This window comes from Taudactylus pleione, unplaced genomic scaffold (assembly GCF_031769625.1).
Source record: "Taudactylus pleione unplaced genomic scaffold, aTauple2 ptg000094l, whole genome shotgun sequence".
NCBI classification, from domain to species: domain Eukaryota; kingdom Metazoa; phylum Chordata; class Amphibia; order Anura; family Myobatrachidae; genus Taudactylus; species Taudactylus pleione.
The window spans coordinates 2716307-2743045 of NW_028284496.1; the positions used below are offsets into that span (position 1 = coordinate 2716307).

At 45.1% G+C, this 26739-nt stretch overlaps 1 protein-coding gene across 1 annotated transcript in view; it reads left to right on the forward strand.

The window, feature by feature from the left end:
• LOC148526773 (ly6/PLAUR domain-containing protein 5-like) overlaps nt 1-5329 on the forward strand; it is a 31136-nt gene extending 25807 nt beyond the window's left edge. The window contains exons 4-5 of the mRNA XM_088469861.1: nt 2474-2617; nt 4941-5329. Coding sequence (XP_088325987.1) covers nt 2474-2617; nt 4941-5329 — 533 coding nt within the window. The remainder of the gene's footprint in view (nt 1-2473; nt 2618-4940) is intronic.
• Nucleotides 5330-26739: the final 21410 nt, after the last annotated feature.

Here is a 26739-nt window from a genome sequence, read left to right on the forward strand (position 1 = left end):
CAGAAACCATCACTCTGGCATTTGATCTGCATCAAATTTAGCTGACAGAGATGAATTGCTGAGAATGTAGGCATAATGACAGAAACAATTACAACACTCATTATTTTTTGTTTTGCATCACAGACCACCTGCACATTCTTAGAATATGTGTGTTGACAGTTGATGTATAGGTGAGCAGTATTCCTGGGTGGTCTCAGCCATATGTAGTGTTCATTCAAATACCCTTCACATGTAGCAACTTGTGCAACTCCTGTCTGGGGTGTTGATCTCTGAACTGGTGCTTCTAGAACACTCTTGTCTGTATCTCAGGAGCTTGTTGCATCAGCTGAACATGCTAGAAGCAGCAGAGCAGAGAGTGACACACCAGACAGGAAAGTGGTACTGCATAGTGTGCTAGATTGGACACAAGATATGTGTGTGCAATCTATAGCTCCCAGGACATTAGGCATACTTGAGAGACTATAGATAGTTACCCAAGACATGGTGACTGTCTGGCTGGGAAAGCAGATGTTGGTGTTGCAGAGGGGATCTGTGCAGCCATAACTTGGGTCACTTGGCAGCTAAAAGTAATCTGAGAAATTCTTAGCACTCTCCCAGACACTAAACAGAGCCATTGGCAAAAACAATTAAATACGCACAGCAGATTGTACAGGCCTGATACAACACATGACCATGCAATGTCTGATGAGGTCATACAGCATCATTAGGTTGGACCATGTGAGGTGGAACATTTGTATGACCTCACCAGCAGACAATGAATTGAGGTTTAACCAACCATGGAAGAACCTACAGTAGGCCTGCATAGGCTCTGGGGTACCTAAAGAAGCTGCTGTGGTTCATCTAATTCTACCTCTTGGGACTATCCAGTGAAATGGTAATTTGCATACCACAGGAAAGTGGACATCATCCAATAGCCTAGTATTGCCATGATTTATACAGCCACAGTGAACCACACCCTTTTATAGGCATCATAATTGAATTCCTACCAATAGAATAGTGTTTAGAAGCTAAAATCACTTGCTTTTTATTATACGATTTATTTGGGGATTTATCTGTCAGTCTTGTAGTCAATTTGTAGTCAATTTCCAAACTGACTGTTAGTAAACGAGGGGATCCTGTGAAAATACTGATGTTTAGTTGATGGCAGATTTAAGTCAGGATTCGGTTTTATAGTCTATTTTATAGTTGATTTTGCCTTTAGTAAATCCCTAAATTTAAAAATTGCCTTAATATCACATATAAATACACCAAAAAGACAACATTTACCAAAATCAACCTAGTAAATATACCCCTTGGATAAAAGTAACTAGAATTGTTCCTAATTTCTATACTGGGGTCAGGGTATGTTAAGTTGGATCTCTACAAATATGCTGTCTGATGGATCATTTAAAATGGTAAAACAAGATTTTGTTTAATGGACAAGATATGAACAAATTTAAGTAAGTTGGACATGCTACACACATGAAGGTGTCCCAGTTTTTTGGGGGGGAGTCACAATTGATTCTATCTGTTCAAAAGATTCATAAAATGCAGAGCTTAGAGGCAAAATAAACAAGCACATGAGAGTAAATGTACAGTGAGCTTCTTTTTGTAATCTCACTCTTCTTGGCATATTTAAGAATGAAATTTAAAATGAAAAGATATTACAAGCAAAATATACTGTGTTTTGCTTTTAATATCATTGATGTTTTCAATTCCTTGAAAACTTTCCATTTTGACAGCAGTCTGAAAAATAGCTGTTAATAATCTCAAGAAGTGACGCACAGATATATGTGGCTGTAAACAACGGTCCCAGGTTGTAGACTACCCAGCAGGTCACATATTCCAGGTCATCTATCAGGTGCACAGGGAGAGTTCACCATTTGTCACATCTTCCAGGATCACAATGGTGGTGCACTGTAAATAGCGAGCGAACATTTTACCAAATAACTCTGAAATGAAGCAACCAATTACACCACCAATAATTTTCTGCAAATCTATAGGCCAAGACCATAAATGTCATCCTTCTGCTATTATTATATAGATTATATAGATTATTATTATTATTATTATTATTATTATTATATTTTTATTATTACTTCTACTATTTGTGTACTTATAAAAAAAATAGGACAATGAGGCTGATATTGAATTGGGAGCAAAACAGAAATAGCGCAACTATGCTGCACAGCACATAAGGGAGAGATTTAGATTTGAGCTGGGAATGTTCTAGCTAAAAAAGAAATTACTGTGTAAAAATACAGCTGTCCAGCATTTGTGGGCTACTGTACATGCAACAGCTGCCAGTTTTTACCCTGCATGCAAGAATAATAAATACGTTTGCATCCCTTGCACTGAAGCATGGTTTGTCCAGGTGCCAAGTGACTTTCTTTTTGTTAGCTTTACTCCCAGTTTAGAATCAGCCCCACTGAGTTACAGATAAGTACTGTACAAGGCAGCAGTGATTAACATGACCATCTGATATACCCTCCAGGACTGGACAGCTCAGGAAACAACCGGATGTGCTACTCTTGCATCAGCACCAATGAGACAAAATGCTCTGACGAAGTAGCGGAGGCTGTGAAATGCCCAGTTGGCTCTAAAAGTTGTTATGAAGCAAAAGGCCGTCTGACTATAGGTAAGTTACACTTTTCTACCTGCCTATGCAACTTTCAGTGAAATGAACTTTAACTTGAAAATGTAAGTTAATATATATATATATATATATTTATATATATATATATATATATATATAAATATATATATACTGTGTATATATACTGTATATATATATCTATATATATACAGTATATTTTAATTGATGTATTTTAATGGGAATTCTGAGGGTCGGAATACAGACGCCTGTAGGTAGGTACTCCTACACTCAGGCCCGCCAAGAGCCGTGGCGGGCCCGGGTAACAGGGGTGTGGCTTAATCATGGGAGGCGGTGCTGCGCACTGGGGAGGGGAGGCGCTCTCTGAGCCCCCTCATCCCTGCTCATAAGCCAGGGGGAGCGCAATCAGTGTGATCGCTCCCTTCACAGGCATAGGAGACTGCTGTAGGGCCCGGGTTATCTGTACCCGCCCCACCCCTCTCGGCTCCCCTGCCTACACTAACCCCTATCCTGCCTCCTAACCCTAACTCACCATTCCCGCAGCCTAACCCTAACCCTCTCACCCTGCAGCACCCTAATCCTAACCCTCCCCCTAGTGCCTAGCCCCTAATCCTAGACCTAACCTTCCCCCTAAACCTTTTACCCACCGGGATCGCAGGCACCCGGATGCTTGTGCCGGCATTGTCACCCCTGTCGGTATACCAGCACCGGGATTCCAACTACATCCTATTTTAATATTTGGACATAAATGGAGATAAACGAATATGTAGAAGTAATACTTGTCTACATTGCTGCTTTTGCTAACATGTTTCATATGCCTGGTAAAATATTAGCATATTACCAACAATGCAACACAAAGCTGAATAACATAGTTATGGCACACTCTAGCAACACATATTATGTATAATAGCTACAAGGGGAGTTTATCAGTAAGAGTCAGACTCATATTTATTAGGGCGAACATCTATTAGATATATTTGTGAAACCATATGTTGGAAGGACATTCAGAAAAATATTTATTAATTATTATTTTTATTATTTTTATTATTGATTTATTTAAAAAAAAAAATTTCAGTTGAACCTTTGTATGATATTAAACCTTCAAAGAGTCGAGTTGCTATATTTGTGGCGGCTTTTGTAAAGTTGCGGCATGTGTGCTATACACTCAACGTTAGTGCCGCTTTAAATTTTCAGCTCCAACCTGCTGCTTCATAAATAAAGTCCATAGATCACATATACAGATAAGCCATTAGATCTGCTGAGTTCATGTCTTTAAAATTCTGACTAGGTAATTGCTAGCGTCTGATATTAGTCTGATATTACAGTATAAGACCTGGTACCAGCAACTGTCTGGTCATCATTCTAAAGCCGGGTATGTTGTTCATGTAGATGACCAGGGGAGGCTCATTTCACAAGCTGAAAGGGCCATTGCCCAGAGCACCGTAGAATGGAAGGGCCCAGCCGTGCGTCCTTCCCCAGACATTGGCTGAACCACTGTGACTGCCCTCACTTCCTCTCCCAGCCTGCCCCGCGGCTCACCATAAGGAGGAGAGATCCATGCTGGTTGCCCAAGACTTTCCTGGGCCTGCCGGAGAGCACTCACCTGGCCCGCTTCCTGCACTGCCCAAATGGCCAGGTTTCCTGCAGGAGGAGCCTGCTCTGGTCAGTGACAGCCAGGGAAACCTCCTCCAATATGGGGTAGGGAGAGGCATATCCCACTAACATGCTGCTCTCTTCACTGTTGAGGACTCCCAGTAAACTAATACACCTCAGTGACCTGTAGCCAGCCATTATACCATGTACTATTATACCAGTCACTTCTATAATCCCAGCTATAACTCCAATTATACTAATACACCTCAGTGCACCTGTAACCATTATACCATGTACTATTATACCAGTCACTTCTATAATCCCAGCTATAACTCCTATTATACTAATACACCTTCCGTGAGCAGAAAAGAGATGAGACGTCTGTTGCTGATAGATCTTCTGCACCCAGTCCTGATTCTAATAATGACGGCTGCAGCTGCGGGTGGAATAACAGTGGGCTGTTTGAAGACAGACGGATAATCAGCATAGACGTGAAACTCACATAAGCATATGGTATCAATCAGGCTGTCATTACTTGATGGCTGTAGATACAATTCAGAATCAGGACCTCTGTTCTTACATTCCTGACAGGCTGCTATACTGTAGGTAATGAATGGTATACTTCTCTTATTTGTTGTACTTTAATGATAATGGATGGTTAATGGTTAAATCAAGTACACTATTAGTCCAGTGCATACACCTTGTCCGCTCATAGTGTATCTAATTTTCTTTCTATCCTCTCTGTCTTTTTCAGGTGACTTCTCTATTGATTTGTTTGCAAAACAATGTTCTCAATCCACCAATGGGTCTATTGAAATTGTTACAGAGTGTTACAAAATCTCGCTTCCTGCCGTATACTGCTCAGGAAGTCTTTGCAATGGGAATCTGAAGACTACAGTTCCTCCTACAACTAAAAGCCCCAATACAACACTTCCTCCTACCACTGATAGCCCCAGTACAACACTTCCTCCTACAACTGATAGCCCCAGTACAACTCTTTCCTCTCCCAGTATAAATACAACACATGTCATTCCTGCTGCCAGAGAAACATCTCAGAGCCATAGAACAACTAACAGCATTACACAAATGAGCCCATGCTATGCGCTCCTGCTCACTCTGATTCTTATTGCCCCCTCATTGTAATCACAGAAACAATCTATATTATGCATTTTCCAGATCACTCATGATGGCAAAAATTTGGTTAAACAAATTGTTAATTCTCCTTAATTCTTGCAAATGTATCGTCATTTGTTCTAGTGCTTATTTGAATGTCCACCTAAACCAATATTAATTATGAATATGTAAACATTTTGGCCTATGTAACTGCTTTTGAATCACACCACATACACTGGCAGAAGTAGTTACTTGGAAAAATCACCAAATCAAAGTCCATGTCTATGTTTTAGGGGGTGATTTATCAAAGGTATAATGCCCTAAATCTTGCAGAAATGGGATGTTTATCAAAGTCCCCCACCCCCCCCCCCCAGTGAAGGCTATTGCCAGCTATTGCAAGCAATAGCCTTCATCGGATGTAGAGCACAGGGAAGCCTATTTAGAATGAACAGCTACAGCCACAACGAATAAACACTTGAGACAATCCCTACAAGAATGGCGCTATGTTGTCCAAACAACGGATTGTACAATCCAACACACACTATAAATAATTGAAAAAAATTTCCTTGTTAAATGGAGGAAGTTCTTTTTCTTGTCCTTCTGTTATGTAGGAAACCAATTACTCCGTTCCAGTGAAAGTTTATACGGAAGAAATAACATAAAAAAGAAAGTCCAATGTGTAGTAATATTTTAGTAGAAAAAAAGAAATTCCATATGTGCTGAGTAAGGACTTGCTGTAACACATATATATGCGTACCCCTACTCACAATGAGAGAACACCACATGTGCACATAAAGGTTTCTTTACACCGCCTTAGTTGGTGGAACATTGAGATCATCACCCTGCTGCTTATAAAGGGGATTGCATACCCAACTCACATGCAACCCGAAAGTAATAAGTATATAGGGGTTTCTTTACAATCACTTCAATCAGTAGTAGATCAGCATACCATACTGGCGGTCGAATAATATCCACCATTATTAAGGCACTCATAAATTATACTTAACTGTCCATCTGCGCCACAGATATCACTGGGAAAATGGCATGGGTGCCATTTTCCTGAAAAATGTTGTGCATATGCAAGAGAGCAATCACAGGTAAAATGGCACGGTTGCATGTACCCAGGGATCTGTGCATGCATAGTGCTAGGGTCTACTTGGCAAATGTACCAGCAAGAGAGGTGTGCCACAGGGGAACAGCACACGGGCCTCCACTTCTCCTAATCCATATCTGGGTCTAGTTTGTTTTATTCTTTTTCAATATTTAACCTAGTCATGCTGCAGTGAATGGGACCAATACATATATAAATATAAGGAACACATTTAAGTGTGATTTCCGTACATAAATGTAACCGTCATTTCATAAATATCTAAAAACATAGTTTTTGTTTGCAAATATTCACACTGTAAATACGTATGTCTCTTCAAGGACACAGTATAGACTTTACATATTTGCACTTTGCATAACTGTTCTGCAAGTGCAAATTATTCAATGTTATGGTTCGGGTAAATTTCACCCACCAACCCAGCAAGGCAGCGCCTGGTTTCTTCCCTCTTTATCACAATATATACATGCCACTTAGCAGTGGTGGCAATTCAGAATCAAAGATGGACCCCTGACTGGCCAGATTCCCAGTTAAACATGCTTTCACCAAACTTCAATCACTGGAGAGTGCCCATTAAGAACCCCCACTGTAACTGAGGACCAATGAAGTCCTTTTGTGAAAGTACTGGGTTAATGTTAAGAAGCCATCCAGGAAGTAGTTAGTATGTTGATGGCCATTCTGTCTACAGTGATTATGTTGAAAAGCTTGTTATTGACGGAGGATTTCCGACACTATTGTATTGTTATTTAAAGCATTGTTAAGGTGTGGATATTATAACTTTAAATATGACGCTTTACAGTCAAGTTAAAAGCTATAATGCCAACACCGTTACAATGTTTAAATGACATGAAAACAGTGTTGGCAATCTCCTGTCAATATCATGATGTCAAAATATTGACTAATGACAGTATGATCATTGATATCACATAACTACATAACTACTCTGATGTAGCTCCTTGTCAGTGGCGTCACTAAGGGGGTGCGGGGGGTGCGGGCCGCAACGGGTGTCACCCTCCAAGGGGGTGACACCAAAAGTTGCACACTGATGCCCGCACCCCCCGCCGCCATACTCCCGCACCCACCCCCGCCGCCATACTCCCGCACCCACCCCCGCCGCTAGTAATAAAATCCCTCTCATACAAGGGGCTGCCCTACACTCATCTGCTCCAGCCTGGCTGTCACGATCGGAGAGCTCCGATCGGGCAGCGTTACAGGCACTAGAGTTTGAATGAAAATGGCTGACGGGGGAGCTGCTGCGCATGCCCAGCTGCAGCAGCTCCTACCATAAGCCTTTGCGGAGCCGTCATTCATCACTGACAGCTCCGCCTCAAGCCTGTTTGCAGCCAGCCCCGCAGCCATCCAGGACCAGCACCCGCAGCCGGCCAGGACCAGCACCCGCAGCCATCCAGGACCAGCAGCGAACAGGAGCATTTGCTGGCATGCCATTCCTGATTGCGAGTGACAGTAAGTGAACATCTGCTACAGCATGCCCATTTATAATTATAACATCTATATCTAATATCTATCTGCAGTGTCAGAAAAGTTTTATATATATATATATATTATATGTGTATATATTAGGGGTGAGCGGGTTCGGATTTCTGAAATCCGAACCCCCCCGAGCCCCCCCGATCCGAGTCCGATCCGAATCAGGCTCGACTTTTCCCTCCTGACTCGGATCTGAAATCGAGGCAAAACGTCATCATCCCGCCTTCCGAGTCTCGCGGGTTTTGGATCCTATATAAGGTACCCACGTCGGCGCCATTTTCTCACTCGGCTGTGGACAGTGAAGAGGGAGGGTGGGAGTTAGGGCTGTGTAGTGTAGTGTAGTGTAGTGCTGCTGTTGTCCACTACTTCAAAGTCCATAGGGGCTGGCTGTGTTGTGCTGTGCTGCTGTTGTTAATAGGGGCTGTGTCCACTACTTCAAAGTCCATAGGGGCTGGCTGGACTGTGTTGTGCAGTCAGTTCTCCATAGGGGCTGTGTCCACTCCAAAGTCCTGTGCAGTGTCCCAGTCCTAAAGAGGTGCTGTAGTGTTGTCCAGGGGGTGCTCTGTCCATATGGGGAGCTCCCCCCAAGTGCTAAAAAAATAATATATTTTCTGTGTTTGTGAATTGTGTGCGCAGTAGCCGCACGTGCATCAACAAAGTAGTGCCAAGCGTGCGCCTGTGTCATAAGTAAAGGGCCGGCTGGCTTGACCGTTAAAGGGTGCTGTAACCCCCGAAAGTACACTCCAGTCCAAACCAAAAAAAAATTATTTTCTGTGTTTGTGAATTGTGTGCGCAGTAGCCGCACGTGCATCAACAAAGTAGTGCCAAGCGTGCGCCTGTGTCATAAGTAAAGGGCCGGCTGGCTTGACCGTTAAGGGTGCTGTAACCCCCGAAAGTACACTCCAGTCCAAACCAAAAAAAAAATTATTTTCTGTGTTTGTGAATTGTGTGCGCAGTAGCCGCACGTGCATCAACAAAGTAGTGCCAAGCGTGCGCCTGTGTCATAAGTAAAGGGCCAGCTGGCTTGACCGTTAAGGGTGCTGTAACCCCCGAAAGTACACTCCAGTCCAAACCAAAAAAAAAATTATTTTCTGTGTTTGTGAATTGTGTGCGCAGTAACCGCACGTGCATCAACAAAGTAGTGCCAAGCGTGCGCCTGTCTCATAAGTAAAGAACCGGCTGGCTTGACCATTAAGGGTGCTGTAACCCCCGAAAGTACACTCCAGTCCAAACCAAAAAAAAAATTATTTTCTGTGTTTGTGAATTGGGTGCGCAGTAGCCGCACGTGCATCAACAAAGTAGTGCCAAGCGTGCGCCTGTGTCATAAGTAAAGGGCCGGCTGGCTTGACCGTTAAAGGGTGCTGTAACCCCCAAAAGTACACTCCAGTCCAAACCAAAAAAAAAATTATTTTCTGTGTTTGTGAATTGTGTGCGTAGTAGCCGCACGTGCATCAACAAAGTAGTGCCAAGCGTGTGCCTGTGTCATAAGTAAAGGGCCGGCTGGCTTGACCGTTAAAGGGTGCTGTAACCCCCAAAGTACACTCCAGTCCAAACCGAAAAAAAATTATTTTCTGTGTTTGTGAATTGTGTGCGCAGTAGCCGCACGTGCATCAACAAAGTAGTGCCAAGTGTGCGCCTGTGTCATAAGTAAAGGGCCGGCTGGCTTGACCGTTAAAGGGTGCTGTAACCCCCGAAAGTACACTCCAGTCCAAACCAAAAAAAAATTTATTTTCTGTGTTTGTGAATTGTGTGCGCAGTAGCCGCACGTGCATCAACAAAGTAGTGCCAAGCGTGCGCCTGTGTCATAAGTAAAGGGCCGGCTGGCTTGACCGTTAAAGGGTTCTGTAACCCCCAAAGTACACTCCAAACCAAAAAAATATATATTTTCTGTGTTTGTGACTTGTGTGCACTGTGGCTGCACGTGCATCAACAAAGGAGCAGCGCCAAGCGTGCGCCTGTGTCCCATAAGTAAAGAGCCGGCTGGCTCATTTCTTAAAGGGTGGTGTAACCCACAAAGTGCACTACTCTCCAGCAAAAATAAAAAAATATTTTCTGTGTTTGTGTGCGCTTTAGCCGCACGTATATATATCAATATAACATAAATGGAGGACCAAACTTTCTCTGATAAAAATAAAATAGGGAAAGATCAAGAACCACTTCCTACTAGTGCTGTTGCTGCTGCTGGGAGTTGTTCATCATCCCAGAGAGGAAGTAGGAACATCACTACTTTTACTAAACAATTGACCCTCCAACAGTCCCTAGCGATGAGGATGAAGTACGACAGCAGTCATCCTGAAGCAAAACGTATAACTGAGGCCTTGACTGCTATGTTGGTGTTAGACGTGCGTCCGGTATCCGACATTAGTGCAGTGGGATTTAGACAATTGATGGAGGTAGTGTGTCCTCGGTTCCAAATCCCGTCTAGATTCCACCTGCATCCTCAAAGCAGCAGCGACAAGCGTGCGTCTGTCTGTTAAAGGGTGGTGACACCCTCAAAGTGTGCTACACAAACAATTATTATTATTATTATTATTATTATTATTATCCTTTATTTATATGGCGCCACAAAGGTTCCGCAGCGCCTTACACAGTACATAAATGAGCACACAAGAAAAACAGTTAATAGTAATACAAAACAATGCAGGACAAGGACAAGGTTATAAACTCAGCTGCAAAACACAAGCAGCAGGACATGAGCAACCAGGTGGTAGGTGCCATTGTAGGGAGTTAGGAGTAAATTATACTATAAGTAGGGGGAGGAGAAGCACTTGAGGATGAGGGCCCTGCTCGTGAGAGCTTACATTCTAAAGGGGAAGGGCAGACAGACAGGGGCGACACAGAGGGGTAGATAGTGAAGAAGGAGCATGGAGCAGTGGGTTAGGATATGTGCTGTGGAATGTGTGTGTATAAGACGACCTGATGTTATGTAAAAATTAAGTCCTTCATACATCTATCTCTATGATAGAAAATAGATTGTTTGTGTTATTTACATGAGAGATGTACAAAGTAAAGTAGAAGCACTTTAATTTGTGTGTTACATTTTAGCATCTATATACAGCCTGACAAGAAATGCAGCTATTATGGGACTGTCCCGCCATCCTAATACAGTAGTGACTACTTTAGTTCCAGCTGCTGGGTGCTATGCCATGCTCCTGTGAGTGGGTGCATCTCACATGCTAGACCCACTCACAAATGGGTGCAGCCATACATGATGTGGTCCCACAGGATGTTGCAGTACCCGGGCCCAGAATTTCTCTTGGCAGCCCTGGAGGTGACAGACAGAACGAGGAGGGAATGGGGCTTAGTAGTGGGGTAACAAGACCATGGAGGGAGGTGGTTGAGAGTGGAGGTATAGGAGAAGTGGGGGAAAGAAGCAGAGGGTTGGAAGCAGACTGATGAGAGAAAAAAAGGAAGAACAGCAAGTGGAGGAAACAGGAGGGGGAAGAGAGGGACGGATAAAGTAGAGGATTATGTGGACATAGAATATGGGGGTTGTGTGAAGTAAGGGTGTTCATGCTGTGGACAAGGTAATAATTGAGATGTAAACTGGAGTGGAGGCTGTGTGATGTAGAGACAGTGAGATATAGAGTCAGTGTGGATTAAAGTTGTTAAATGTTCAAAAATACATGTAAAGAACAGTGCTGCTAATGTATGAGCGCAGCTCCAAAAGTGATATATAAAGGAGAGGTATGTGAGTAGTGGGTGCAGGAATTAGTTTATAAACAAATGATTAATGTGGATAGATGTGACACAATTGGAAAAGGCAATACAAAATGAATGAGGACAAAATTACAATGTACCCGAGCTGATCCAGTCCAAAGTGTTCTGTTCAACAAAGATCAATCAACAAGAGCAGCACACAGACAGGGGAGCACTTGCAGTGTCCAAGCAGTGAGTGCAGTAAGTAGTTGCCTGGATACAGCAGAAGATGTTGATTTTGTTCATTCACATAAGTATGTTGCTTCTTGTTGTTCAGAAAGTGCTCTGGTTTTGAGTTTCGTTTTCCTCCAGTTTAACTCCAGCGTAACTCCGACTTAGTTATCAAATTGTATTTACACTTATAATCAGAACACTTTGAATCTTAACACAGACTATGGCAGCCTCCGGCTATGCAGCCTGTGGGAGCAGTAATATCTAAAGTTACAAACATGTGTCTCTGTGCTCACTGATTGGGACCCCACCCCAAAAGCTCTAACACACACTAAATTGGGATGCAATAAAGTCTAAGATAAACAATTTGTGAGAAGGGGGAGGCCAACACAGATTCACAATACATTCCTAACTTCCTTTAGATAAATTGCTCTTAGTATAGCAGTAGTTGTAATTTACCCAGTATAAATTTTCAAAACTGTGCTGAGGCAATCACTAAAACAGCATCTGATGGGAGCAGTAGTTGTAATTTACCCAGTATAAATTTTCAAAACTGTGCTGAGGCAATCACTAAAACAGCATCTGATGGGAGCAGTAGTTGTAATTTACCCAGTATAAATTTTCAAAACTGTGCTGAGGCAATCACTAAAACAGCATCTGATGGGAGCAGTAGTTGTAATTTACCTGTGGAATGCAGAGAAGAAGTCACATCAGTCTTTGCATGGTGCGCATATGACAAATAAGATCTGCAGCGTAACTCCGACTTAGTTATCAAATTGTATTTACACTTATAATCAGAACACTTTGAATCTTAACACAGACTATGGCAGCCTCCGGCTATGCAGCCTGTGGGAGCAGTAATATCTAAAGTTACAAACATGTGTCTCTGTGCTCACTGATTGGGACCCCACCCCAAAAGCTCTAACACACACTAAATTGGGATGCAATAAAGTCTAAGATAAACAATTTGTGAGAAGGGGGAGGCCAACACAGATTCACAATACATTCCTAACTTCCTTTAGATAAATTGCTCTTAGTATAGCAGTAGTTGTAATTTACCCAGTATAAATTTTCAAAACTGTGCTGAGGCAATCACTAAAACAGCATCTGATGGGAGCAGTAGTTGTAATTTACCCAGTATAAATTTTCAAAACTGTGCTGAGGCAATCACTAAAACAGCATCTGATGGGAGCAGTAGTTGTAATTTACCCAGTATAAATTTTCAAAACTGTGCTGAGGCAATCACTAAAACAGCATCTGATGGGAGCAGTAGTTGTAATTTACCCAGTATAAATTTTCAAAACTGTGCTGAGGCAATCACTAAAACAGCATCTGATGGGAGCAGTAGTTGTAATTTACCCAGTATAAATTTTCAAAACTGTGCTGAGGCAATCACTAAAACAGCATCTGATGGGAGCAGTAGTTGTAATTTACCCAGTATAAATTTTCAAAACTGTGCTGAGGCAATCACTAAAACAGCATCTGATGGGAGCAGTAGTTGTAATTTACCTGTGGAATGCAGAGAAGAAGTCACATCAGTCTTTGCATGGTGCGCATATGACAAATAAGATCTGCAGCGTAACTCCGACTTAGTTATCAAATTGTATTTACACTTATAATCAGAACACTTTGAATCTTAACACAGACTATGGCAGCCTCCGGCTATGCAGCCTGTGGGAGCAGTAATATCAGTAATATCTTAAACAATTAAAATATTGTTCTTTTTTTCTCTGTCTTTGTGAAATGTGTGGGCTGTAGCCGCACCTGCATCCTTAAAGCAGCAGCGACAAGCGTGCGTCTGTCTGTTAAAGGGTGGTGTAACTCTCAAAGTGCTCCAAAAAATAAAAAACTATTTTTTAATGTGTTTGTGACTTGTGTGCGATGTAGCCGCACTTGCATCCTCAAAGCAGCAGCGACAAGCGTGCATCTGTCTGTTAAAGGGTGGTGACACCCTCAAAGTGTGCTACACAAACAATAAAAATATTCTTCTTTTTTCTGTCTTTGTGAATTGTGTGGGCTGTAGCCGCACCTGCATCCTTAAAGCAGCAGCGACAAGCGTGCGTCTGTCTGTTAAAGGGTGGTGACACCCTCAAAGTGTGCTACACAAACAATTAAAATATTGTTCTTTTTTCTGTCTTTGTGAATTGTGTGGGCTGTAGCCGCACCTGCATCCTTAAAGCAGCTGCGACAAGCGTGCGTCTGTCTGTTAAAGGGTGGTGACACCCTCAAAGTGTGCTACACAAACAATTAAAATATTGTTCTTTTTTTTTTGGTCTTTGTGAAATGTGTGGGCTGTAGCCGCACCTGCATCCTTAAAGCAGCAGCGACAAGCGTGCGTCTGTCTGTTAAAGGGTGGTGACACCCTCAAAGTGTGCTACACAAACAATAAAAATATTCTTCTTCTTTTATCTGTCTATGTGAATTGTGTGGGCTGTAGCCGCACCTGCATCCTTAAAGCAGCAGCGACAAGCGTGCGTCTGTCTGTTAAAGGGTGGTGACACCCTCAAAGTGTTCTACACAAACAATTAAAATATTGTTCTTTTTTTTCGGTCTTTGTGAAATGTGTGGGCTGTAGCCGCACCTGCATCCTTAAAGCAGCAGCGACAAGCGTGCGTCTGTCTGTTAAAGGGTGGTGTAACTCTCAAAGTGCTCCAAAAAATAAAAAACTATTTTTTTAATGTGTTTGTGACTTGTGTGCGATGTAGCCGCACTTGCATCCTCAAAGCAGCAGCGACAAGCGTGCGTCTGTCTGTTAAAGGGTGGTGACACCCTCAAAGTGTGCTACACAAACAATAAAAATATTCTTCTTTTTTCTGTCTTTGTGAATTGTGTGGGCTGTAGCCGCACCTGCATCCTTAAAGCAGCAGCGACAAGCGTGCGTCTGTCTGTTAAAGGGTGGTGACACCCTCAAAGTGTGCTACACAAACAATTAAAATATTGTTCTTTTTTTTTCGGTCTTTGTGAAATGTGTGGGCTGTAGCCGCACCTGCATCCTTAAAGCAGCAGCGACAAGCGTGCGTCTGTCTGTTAAAGGGTGGTGACACCCTCAAAGTGTGCTACACAAAGAATAAAAATATTCTTCTTTTTTCTGTCTTTGTGAATTGTGTGGGCTGTAGCCGCACTTGCATCCTCAAAGCAGCAGCGACAAGCGTGCATCTGTCTGTTAGAGGGTGGTGTAACCCTCAAAGTGTGCTCCACAAACAATAAAAATATTCTTTTTTTTTTTCTGTCTTTGTGAATTGTGTGGGCTGTAGCCGCACTTGAATCCTCAAAGCAGCAGTGACAAGCGTGCGTCTGTCTGTTAAAGGATTACATCGGTGACAGCATCCAAGTAGGCATGTCAGACAGTCCGTACCTGTACTGGCAGGAAAAAGAAGCAATTTGGAGGTCCCTGTACAAACTGGCTCTATTTTACCTGAGTTGCCCCCCCTCCAGTGTGTACTCCGAAAGAGTGTTTAGTGCAGCCGGGAACCTTGTTAGCGAAAGGCGTAGGAGGTTGCTTCCACAAAATGTGGAGAAGATGATGTTCATAAAATGAATGATCAACTCTTCCAGGGAGACCAGCCTCCAGAACGTACAGAGGGACCTGTGGTTCCAGCAGGGACGAATTAATACTCTGTGAGGATGAGGATGTACATAACACTGAAGAGGGTGAGGAATCTGTGGATGAGGAGGATGAGGACGACTTCTTGCCTCCGTAGAGCCAGTTTGTGCAGGGACAGATTAATTGCCAGCTTGTTTTGTGGGGGCCCAAACGAACCAATCATTTCAGCCACAGTTGTGTGGCAGACCCTGGCGCTGAAATGATTGGTTTGTTAAAGTGTGCATGTCCTGTTTATACAACATAAGGGTGGGTGGGAGGGCCCAAGGACAATTCCATCTTGCACCTCTTTTTTTTCTTTGCATTATGTACAGTTTGGGGCCTAGTTTTTCAATGCCATCCTGTCTGCGACTGCAGTTTCACGCCTAGATGGGTCACGTGTTTGTGCCGCCCACTCGTGTCGCTTAGCATAGTCATCCAGCTACCTCGGTGCAACCTTTTGGACATAAAAACACTATTGTGAGGTGTGAGGTATTCAGAATAGACTGGAAATGAGTGGAAATTAAGGTTATTGAGGTTAATAATAGCATAGGAGCAGAAAAACCTACAAATTCTGTGATTTTAGCTGTTTTTATGCTTTTTTTCAAAAAAATACAGATCCAAAACACAAAACCCAGAACCCAAAACACGGAAGGGTGGTTTTGGCAAAACCAATCCAGATCCAAAACACGAAGAAAGATCCAGATCCAAAACCAAAACACAAAACACGAAAAGTGGCCGGTGCACACCCCTAGTATATATATATATTAGGGGTGAGCGGGTTCGGATTTCTGAAATCCGAACCCCCCCGAGCCCCCCCGATCCGAGTCCGATCCGAGTCAGGCTCGACTTTTCCCGCCTGACTCGGATCTGAAATCGAGGCAAAACGTCATCTTCCCGCCTTCCGAGTCTCGCGGGTTTTGGATCCTATATAAGGTACACACGTCGGCGCCATTTTCTCACTCGGCTGTGGACAGTGAAGAGGGAGGGTGGGAGTTAGGGCTGTGTAGTGTAGTGTAGTGTAGTGCTGCTGTTGTCCACTACTTCAAAGTCCATAGGGGCTGGCTGTGTTGTGCTGTGCTGCTGTTGTTAATAGGGGCTGTGTCCACTACTTCAAAGTCCATAGGGGCTGGCTGGACTGTGTTGTGCAGTCAGTTCTCCATAGGGGCTGTGTCCACTCCAAAGTCCTGTGCAGTGTCCCAGTCCTAAAGGAGTGCTGTAGTGTTGTCCAGGGGGTGCTCTGTCCATCAGGGGTGCTCCCCCCAAGTGCTAAAAAAATAATATATTTTCTGTGTTTGTGAATTGTGTGCGCAGTAGCCGCACGTGCATCAACAAAGTAGTGCCAAGCGTGCGCCTGTGTCATAAGTAAAGGGCCGGCTGGCTTGACCGTTAAGGGTGCTGTAACCCCCGAAAGTACACTCCAGTCCAAACCAAAAAAAAAATTATTTTCTGTGTTTGTGAATTGTGTGCGCAGTAGCCGCACGTGCATCAACAAAGTAGTGCCAAGCGTGCGCCTGTGTCATAAGTAAAGGGCCGGCTGGCTTGACCGTTAAGGGTGCTGTAACCCCCGAAAGTACACTCCAGTCCAAACCAAAAAAAAAATTATTTTCTGTGTTTGTGAATTGTGTGCGCAGTAGCCGCACGTGCATCAACAAAGTAGTGCCAAGCGTGCGCCTGTGTCATAAGTAAAGGGCCGGCTGGCTTGACCGTTAAGGGTGCTGTAACCCCCGAAAGTACACTCCAGTCCAAACCAAAAAAAATATTATTTTCTGTGTTTGTGAATTGTGTGCGCAGTAGTCGCACGTGCATCAACAAAGTAGTGCCAAGCGTGCGCCTGTGTCATAAGTAAAGGGCCGGCTGGCTTGACCGTTAAGGGTGCTGTAACCCCCGAAAGTACACTCCAGTCCAAACCAAAAAAAAAATTATTTTCTGTGTTTGTGAATTGTGTGCGCAGTAGCCGCACGTGCATCAACAAAGTAGTGCCAAGCGTGCGCCTGTGTCATAAGTAAAGGGCCGGCTGGCTTGACCGTTAAGGGTGCTGTAACCCCCGAAAGTACACTCCAGTCCAAACCAAAAAAAATATTATTTTCTGTGTTTGTGAATTGTGTGCGCAGTAGTCGCACGTGCATCAACAAAGTAGTGCCAAGCGTGCGCCTGTGTCATAAGTAAAGGGCCGGCTGGCTTGACCGTTAAAGGGTGCTGTAACCCCCAAGTACACTCCAGTCCAAACCAAAAAAAAATTATTTTCTGTGTTTGTGAATTGTGTGCGCAGTAGCCGCACGTGCATCAACAAAGTAGTGCCAAGCGTGCGCCTGTGTCATAAGTAAAGGGCCGGCTGGCTTGACCGTTAAGGGTGCTGTAACCCCCGAAAGTACACTCCAGTCCAAACCAAAAAAAAAATTATTTTCTGTGTTTGTGAATTGTGTGCGCAGTAGCCGCACGTGCATCAACAAAGTAGTGCCAAGCGTGCGCCTGTGTCATAAGTAAAGGGCCGGCTGGCTTGACCGTTAAAGGGTGCTGTAACCCCCGAAAGTACACTCCAGTCCTAACCAAAAAAAAATTATTTTCTGTGTTTGTGAATTGTGTGCGCAGTAGCCGCACGTGCATCAACAAAGTAGTGCCAAGAGTGCGCCTGTGTCATAAGTAAAGGGCCGGCTGGCTTGACCGTTAAGGGTGCTGTAACCCCCGAAAGTACACTCCAGTCCAAACCAAAAAAAAAATTATTTTCTGTGTTTGTGAATTGTGTGCGCAGTAGCCGCACGTGCATCAACAAAGTAGTGCCAAGCGTGCGCCTGTGTCATAAGTAAAGGGCCGGCTGGCTTGACCGTTAAGGGTGCTGTAACCCCCGAAAGTACACTCCAGTCCAAACCAAAAAAAAATTATTTTCTGTGTTTGTGAATTGTGTGCGCAGTAGCCGCACGTGCATCAACAAAGTAGTGCCAAGCGTGCGCCTGTGTCATAAGTAAAGGGCCGGCTGGCTTGACCGTTAAGGGTGCTGTAACCCCCGAAAGTACACTCCAGTCCAAACCAAAAAAAATATTATTTTCTGTGTTTGTGAATTGTGTGCGCAGTAGTCGCACGTGCATCAACAAAGTAGTGCCAAGCGTGCGCCTGTGTCATAAGTAAAGGGCCGGCTGGCTTGACCGTTAAAGGGTGCTGTAACCCCCAAGTACACTCCAGTCCAAACCAAAAAAAAAATTATTTTCTGTGTTTGTGAATTGTGTGCGCAGTAGCCGCACGTGCATCAACAAAGTAGTGCCAAGCGTGCGCCTGTGTCATAAGTAAAGGGCCGGCTGGCTTGACCGTTAAGGGTGCTGTAACCCCCGAAAGTACACTCCAGTCCAAACCAAAAAAAAAATTATTTTCTGTGTTTGTGAATTGTGTGCGCAGTAGCCGCACGTGCATCAACAAAGTAGTGCCAAGCGTGCGCCTGTGTCATAAGTAAAGGGCCGGCTGGCTTGACCGTTAAAGGGTGCTGTAACCCCCGAAAGTACACTCCAGGCCAAACCAAAAAAAAATTATTTTCTGTGTTTGTGAATTGTGTGCGCAGTAGCCGCACGTGCATCAACAAAGTAGTGCCAAGAGTGCGCCTGTGTCATAAGTAAAGGGCCGGCTGGCTTGACCGTTAAAGGGTGCTGTAACCCACAAAGTACACTCCAGTCCAAACCAAAAAAAAAATTATTTTCTGTGTTTAGCCGCACGTATATATCAAATCGATATAACATAAATGGAGGACCAAACTTTCTCCGATAAAAATAAAATAGAGAAAGATCAAGAACCACTTCCTCCTAGTGCTGAAGCTGCTGCCACTAGTCATGACATAGACGATAACATGCCATCAACGTCGTCTGCCAAGGCCGATGCCCAATGTCATAGTAGAGGGCACATACAATCCCAAATGGCAAAGTTCAGGAAAATGACCTTGAAAAAGACATTTAAATCAGCTGAAGAGAAACGTAAACTTGCCAATATGCCATTTACGACACGGAGTGGCAAGGAACGGCTAAGGTCGATCCCTAGTATGTTCATGACTAGTGGTTCAGCTTCACATGACGATGGAAGCCCTCCTCCCACTAAAAAAATCAAAAGAGTTAAGCTGGCAAAAGCACAGCGAAGAACTGTGCTTTCTAAGAAGATATCACAAATCCCCAAGGAGAGTCCAAGTGTGGTGGTGGTTGCGATGCCTGACCTTCCCAGCACTGGACGGGAAGAGGTGGCTCTTTCCACCATTTGCATGCCCCCTGCAAGTGCTGAAAGGAGCACCCACAGTCCACTTGCTGATATGCAAATTGAAGATGTCACTGTTGAAGTACAACAGGATGAGGATACTGGTGTAGCTGGCGCTGAGGAGGAAGTTGGCGAGGAGGATTCTGATGGTGATGTGGTTTGTTTAAATCAGGCTCCGGGGGAGACAGTTGTTGTCCGTGGGATGAAAAAGCCCATCACGGTCATGCCTGGGCAGAAGACCAAACATTCCACCTCTTTGGTCTGGCAATATTTCTATCCAAATCCGGACAACAACTGTCTTGCCATATGTACCATATGTAAAGGTGAAATAAGTAGGGGTAGGGACGTCAACCACCTAGGAACATCCTCCCTTATACGGCACCTGCAGCGCGTTCATAAAAAGTTACTGTCAAGTTCAGAAACTTTGGCTAAGACCGTAAGCAGTCCAGGGACACCTAAATCCCGTTGTCCTGTTGTATCCAAGCGCCTGCAAACCACACCGTCAACTCCCTCCTCGTCAATTTCCTCCTTAGTCAGGATCGGAAGTAGTCCTGCAGGCCATGTCACTGGCATGACTGACTCTCCTATCCGGGATTCCTCTGGAGGATCCTGCATTGCTACGCCTACTGCTGCCGCTGCTGCTGTTGCTGCTGCTGGGAGTCGTTCATCATCCCAGAGAGGAAGTAGGAACACCACTACTTTTACTAAACAATTGACCCTCCAACAGTCCTTAGCGAGGAGGATGAAGTACGACAGCAGTCATCCTGAAGCAAAACGTATAACTGAGGCCTTGACTGCTATGTTGGTGTTAGACGTGCGTCCGGTATCCGCCATTAGTGCAGTGGGATTTAGACAATTGATGGAGGTAGTGTGTCCCCGGTTCCAAATACCGTCTAGATTCCACTTCACTAGGCAGGCGATACCGAGACTGTACAGAAACGTCAGAAAAAGTGTCCTCAGTGTCCTGAAAAATGCCGTTGTACACAATGTCCACTTAACCACGGACATGTGGACAAGTGGAACAGGGCAGACTAAGGACTATATGACTGTGACAGCCCACTGGGTAGATGTATCACCTTACGCAGCAACAGCAGCAGCGTCACCAGTAGCAGCATCTCAGAAACGCCAGCTCGTTACAAGGCAGGCTACGCTGTGTATCACCGGTTTCAGTAAGAGGCACACCGCCGACAACCTCTTAGAGAAACTGAGGGAAATCATCGCCCAGTGGCTTACCCCACTTAGACTCTCCTGGGGATTTGTGATATCTGACAACGCCACCAATATTGTGCGGGCATTACATCTGGGCAAATTCCAGCACGTCCCATGTTTTGCTCACACAATAAACTTGGTGGTGCAGAATTTTCTGAAAAGCGACAGGGGCGTGCAGGAGACGCTTTGGGTGGCCCGAAAAATTTCTGGCCACTTTCGCCATTCAGCGACTGCGTGCCGAAGACTGGAGCGCCAGCAAACACTCTTGAACCTGCCCCGCCATCACCTGAAGCAAGAGGTTGTGACACGGTGGAACTCAACCCTCTATATGCTTCAGAGGATGGAGGAGCAGCAAAAGGCCATACAAGCCTATACATCCACCTATGACATAGGCAAAGGAGGGGGTATGCACCTGACTCAAGCGCAGTGGAGAATGATTTCCGTGTTGTGCAAGGTTCTCCAGCCCTTCGAACTTGCCACACGTGAAGTCAGTTCAGACACTGCCAGCTTGAGTCAGGTCATTCCCCTCATCAGGCTTTTGCAGAAGCAGCTGGAGAAAGTGAAGGAGGAGCTAAGACGGAGCGATTCCGCTCGGCATGTGGGACTTGTGGATGAAGCCCTTCATTCGCTTTGCCAGGATTCCAGGGTGGTCAATCTGTTGAAATCAGACCACTACATTTTGGCCACCGTGCTCGATCCTAGGTTTAAAGCCTATGTGGTGTCTCTCTTTCCGGCCGACACAAGCCTGCAGAGGTGCAAAGACCTGCTGGTGAACACACTGTCAGCTGAAGCGGAACGTGACACGTCAACAGCTCCTTCTTCATTTTCTCCTGCAACTGGGGCTGCCAGGAAAAAACTTAGGTATCCTAAGCAACCCGCTGGCGGTGATGCAGGACAGGCAGGACCAAGTTTGGACATCTGGTCCGGACTGAAGGACCTGGCAACAATTTCTGACATGTCTACTGTCACTGCATATGATACTGTCACCATTGACAGAATGGTGGAGGATTACATCGGTGACAGCATCCAAGTAGGCATGGCAGACAGTCCATACCTGTACTGGCAGGAAAAAGAGGCAATTTGGAGGCCCCTGTACAAACTGGCTCTATTTTACCTGAGTTGCCCCCCCTCCAGTGTGTACTCCGAAAGAGTGTTTAGTGCAGCCGGGAACCTTGTCAGCGAAAGGCGTAGGAGGTTGCTTCCACAGAATGTGGAGAAGATGATGTTCATCAAAATGAATTATCAGCTCTTCCAGGGAGACCAGCCTCCAGAAGGTACAGAGGGACCTGTGGTGGTGGATTCAAGTGGGGACGAGTTAATACTTTGTGAGGATGAGGATGTACACACTGAAGAGGGTGAGGAATCGGTGGATGAGGAGGATGAGGATGACATCTTGCCTCCATAGAGCCAGTTTGTGCAGGGACACATTAATTGCCAGCTTGTTTTGTGGGGGCCCAAACGAACCAATCATTTCAGCCACAGTTGTGTGGCAGACCCTGGCGCTGAAATGATTGGTTTGTTAAAGTGTGCATGTCCTGTTTATACAACATAAGGGTGGGTGGGAGGGCCCAAGGACAATTCCATCTTGCACCTCTTTTTTTTCTTTGCATTATGTACAGTTTGGGGCCTAGTTTTTCAAACTGCCATCCTGTCTGCCACTGCAGTTTCACGCCTAGATGGGTCACGTGTTTGTGCCGCCCACTCGTGTCGCTTAGCATAGTCATCCAGCTACCTCGGTGCAACGTTTTGGACATAAAAACACTATTGTGAGGTGTGAGGTGTTCAGAATAGACTGGAAATGAGTGGAAATTAAGGTTATTGAGGTTAATAATAGCATAGGAGCAGAAAAACCTACAAATTCTGTGATTTTAGCTGTTTTTATGCTTTTTTAAAAAAAAATACAGATCCAAAACACAAAACCCAGAACCCAAAACACGGAAGGGTGGTTTTGGCAAAACCAATCCAGATCCAAAACACGAAGAAAGATCCAGATCCAAAACCAAAACACAAAACACGAAAAGTGGCCGGTGCACACCCCTAATATATATATATATATATATATATATATACATATATACATATATATAATGTGTGTGTGTATATATATATATATATATATATATATATATGTGTGTGTGTGTGTATATATACGTGTGTGTGTATAATATATATATATATATATATATACATACACACACACATATATCAGGGGCAAACGCAAGATTTTTAAGGGGGGGTTTCCATTTATAAAATATATATATATATACACACATATATATTAGGCCCAAACAACCAGTCCCAGCCAGCCCCTGCCACAGCCAGACAGCCACCCAGCCCCAGATACCGAGCCAGCTCCTGCCCCACACTGCCAGCCTCTGTTCCAGACAGCCAGCCCCAGCCCGATAGGCAGCCTGCCAGCCCCTGCCCCAGTCCAATAGCCAGCCTCCCAGTACCTGCCCCAGACATCCAGCCCCAACCCCACACTTACCTGCTGCTTGTAGTAGCTCCTCAGTCAAAAGCTGCGGCTCAAAGACCTCTGCTGTCAGTGGCGCGGCATAACGTCTTGCACGCCGGCCGCCGGGTCTCACCGTCTCTCTCTCCAAATGAAAAAAACCTATCTTGCAGGCTTTACACTGCAGCATAGCGGGCGCGTGGGTCGGGAGCGGCGGTGCCGGTCGTGCGGGCCCCCCTCTTTGTCCGGGCCTCCAGTCCAGTCCCTGGTGACCACTGCGAGCTGCCCGGCCACTGTCGGTTCAGCTGTCAGCGTTTCCGTGACAGTAGGTATGAAAGCACCTGACGCAGAAGCGCTGACAGCTGAACAGGCAGCAGCTGGGCAGCTCTGAGGGTGGCCCGCTGACTATGCAGAGATGGAGACAAGTCTGTCTCTGAAAAAAAAAAAATAGTTGGTCAGGGGGGGGGTTTCTGTGTACTCAGAAACCCCCCTGCATGCGCTAGTATATATATATATATATATATATTATATATACACACACACACTATTCAGGGGGAGTATTAAGAGAGGAGGGGGCCCGTGTGCAGAATCTGTCCTAGGCCCTCCTCTCTTTCCGGTGGCCGGAAGCACTGAGCCTATTTGAGCGCGCAGCGCCACAGCAGTAGATTCTGGGCACTAGTCTGTGCGCAGAGTCTAATGTGCATGCACAATACGCTGGGAAAATGCCAGCGGTGGCCAATTAGTGTCAAGGAGGTAGGTTTAAAGCTGAAGACACAGGGCTGGGAAATGGTGAGGCTGAAAGACAGGGGCTGGGGAAGATGATGAGGCGCTGCAGATGGTGATGAGGGGCTGAGGAAGGTGATGAGGGGCTGAGGATGGTGGTAAGGGGCAGAGGGATGATGGTAAGGGGCAGAGGATGGTGGTAAGGGGCAGAGGATGGGGCAGAAAAATGCTGAGGTGAAGAGAGCAGAGGACAGTGATAAGGTGCTGGGTGCTCTTTGAGTGAGAGAGGGAGCGGGACTAAGGGCATGATTCAGACCTACTCGCTAGGCTGCATTCGCACGCAGCCTTAAGGAAAGAAAGTATCCAAATGTCGTGATCGCACAGACATTAGGATGCCTCCTATGTCTTAACGTGCAATCGCCGGGTGAAGTTAGTTGCCCACTTGTGCATTTCATCTCTAGGAAGTGTATGAAAATATTGGTACCATCGGGAGACATCGAACCTGCACGCAGTGCTTGAGGTAGACCTTAGCCAACCCCTTAGCCAAGCACTGCAAGCACCACTGTCTTTATTTCTCTCGTATGACGTGTATGCTGACACTGCATCTTAATTATGCACACCCTTTAAATGGTGTTAAAACGCACTGACACGCCTACGTACGCACATCCACACCCCCGTTTCCCTTGTCTGTCCCCTGTCACCACCCACAAACGGCCCATTCTGTCACTCAAACTAGCAGGCTGGCTATGTGCTTGAGCGATCGTCTCCCAATTGCAGTGTCTGGTTCGCGCACGCGCACTGCGTGTTTTATGCATGCGCAGTTTGCAACAATCGGCCGGCTGCGTTTGAATGCTGCCTAGCAAGCAGGTCTGAATCTCCCCTTAAGTTCCAACCCACTGGTCTGGACTTTCTGGAGCGGCTGGAGGCTCGTCTCCTGAAATTAGCTCCCGCAGCTATCGGTGACTTCCCAGAATTAAGTCACTCAGGCTTTCTAGGAGACTGGGTGGGAATCAATGTTTGCTTTATTTTTTCCTGCGGGGGCAATCACTGAATCAATTTTTTTCATGTATAGGTTAATGTGTGCTTTTTCCCTGTGGCGGCTGTTGTGTGTTTTTTTTTTCTCATAGGGACCAATGTTTTTTTCCTGTCAGGGGCCAATGTGTATTATTTTTTCCTGTAGGGCTAATGTGTTTGTTTTTATTTCTGTAGGGCCAAGTTTTTTCATTCTTGTGTCGTTTTTCTTCTGAGCATGAGACTGCGTTGCACCGTGCATACGTCCCGATGGTGTTTGTACAGAGTTGCAGTACAGATGCAGACGCACGCACCAAGTAGTGTAGTGTATTAGAAATGTGTTGGGCCTTCATAGGTGGTTACAGGAGGAAGGTTAATTAGACGCAGATGTAACTTAGCATCCACATGTTATACGAGTGACGTGGGTCATGTTATTGAAGTGGTCGTGTAGAGAGAGTGAAATTGCTCACACTGGAGGCCATACTCAGATGGATGAGATGCAGGTAACATAGGGCTGGTAAAAGTTTCAATGGTGCCACCGATAGTGACATCTAAAGACGCACAAAGCAAGATTGCAGCATCTGTAGACACTGAAAGTAGGCGTCTCAGTCCTTGTACATTCTGACACATGGATGTACACCTGGGAAGGGCATTGTAGTGGCATTAGCCTAAAGGAGGAGTGTTCCCACCCCTCTTCACAGACCCTGCCCTCATTGGGGCTGCTTCCATAAACTTCCCGGGCTGGTTTTTCATCCCAATCCATCCCTGCCCCCGCTCACCAGTCCACTCCCCACTACCACCCCCGCTGCGGGGGCGGTGAGGATGGACTGGCACCAGCAGCGTTTTGGTTCAGTTGGTCCTCTTTACCCAGAAAGTAGGGTATGATGTCATTACGCCGGCCTCGTGCCACCTGGCATTCTGGGAGAAGAACTGCAGCGCTGAGTACTGGACTGGTAGGGGGAGAGAGCGCAGAGCTGCGCACCTTGTTCCTGATTTCTTTTTTGGGGGGTGACACCATGAGTTACAGCACCGGGTGACACCAACCCTAGTGACGCCTCTGCTCCTTGTGTCAGCCTGGCATAGTCAACATGGAAGGTTCAGAATCAGAATCATATAGCCAGTCAATAAGTTCAAAGCTAAAATATACTTTATTGTACAATGCACAGGCATAAATCACAGGTATACTGCTCTCACAGCATAACCTGTTAAGTTTAATGTGTGTGTGTGTGTGTGTGTGTGTGCGCGTGTGTGTGTGTGTGTGTGTGTGTGTGTGTGTGTGTGTGTGGAGGGGGCTAGTGTTTGCAGTACATAAAGAGCTACACTATTCAAAATGGTCCATCTGTTGGAGGGTGCACAATGTGACAAAGTTCACAGAGTCTTGAAGTCTAAGGAACCAAGCGATGATCAGTGACCAATCAAACTGGAGATATAACCGCTAGCCAGTAATTTCTAGAGTAGAAGACTTCTGTTGTGGGTCTTATCCTTCTTTTATCTCAGGTCTGGTTCTCACCATTGTGTGGTATCAGCAGGGGTTTAGATAAAAATGAATCCCTGGTTTGGCACCTGCTTAACGGCAGAACTGTCACTCGGCCTAGGCACTGAGCAGTCTAGCTGGTCTTGCTGTAAAAAAATGTAGCACACTTTTGACTGTACAATGGCATTAATAATCTTCAAAGCATGATATGTTATGTTATCTGAGAACTCATGGTTCTCACTTCCATAGATTAGCCCAGCAATTTTACTCTCAAAGGTTCCAGAATATTGCATACATATTG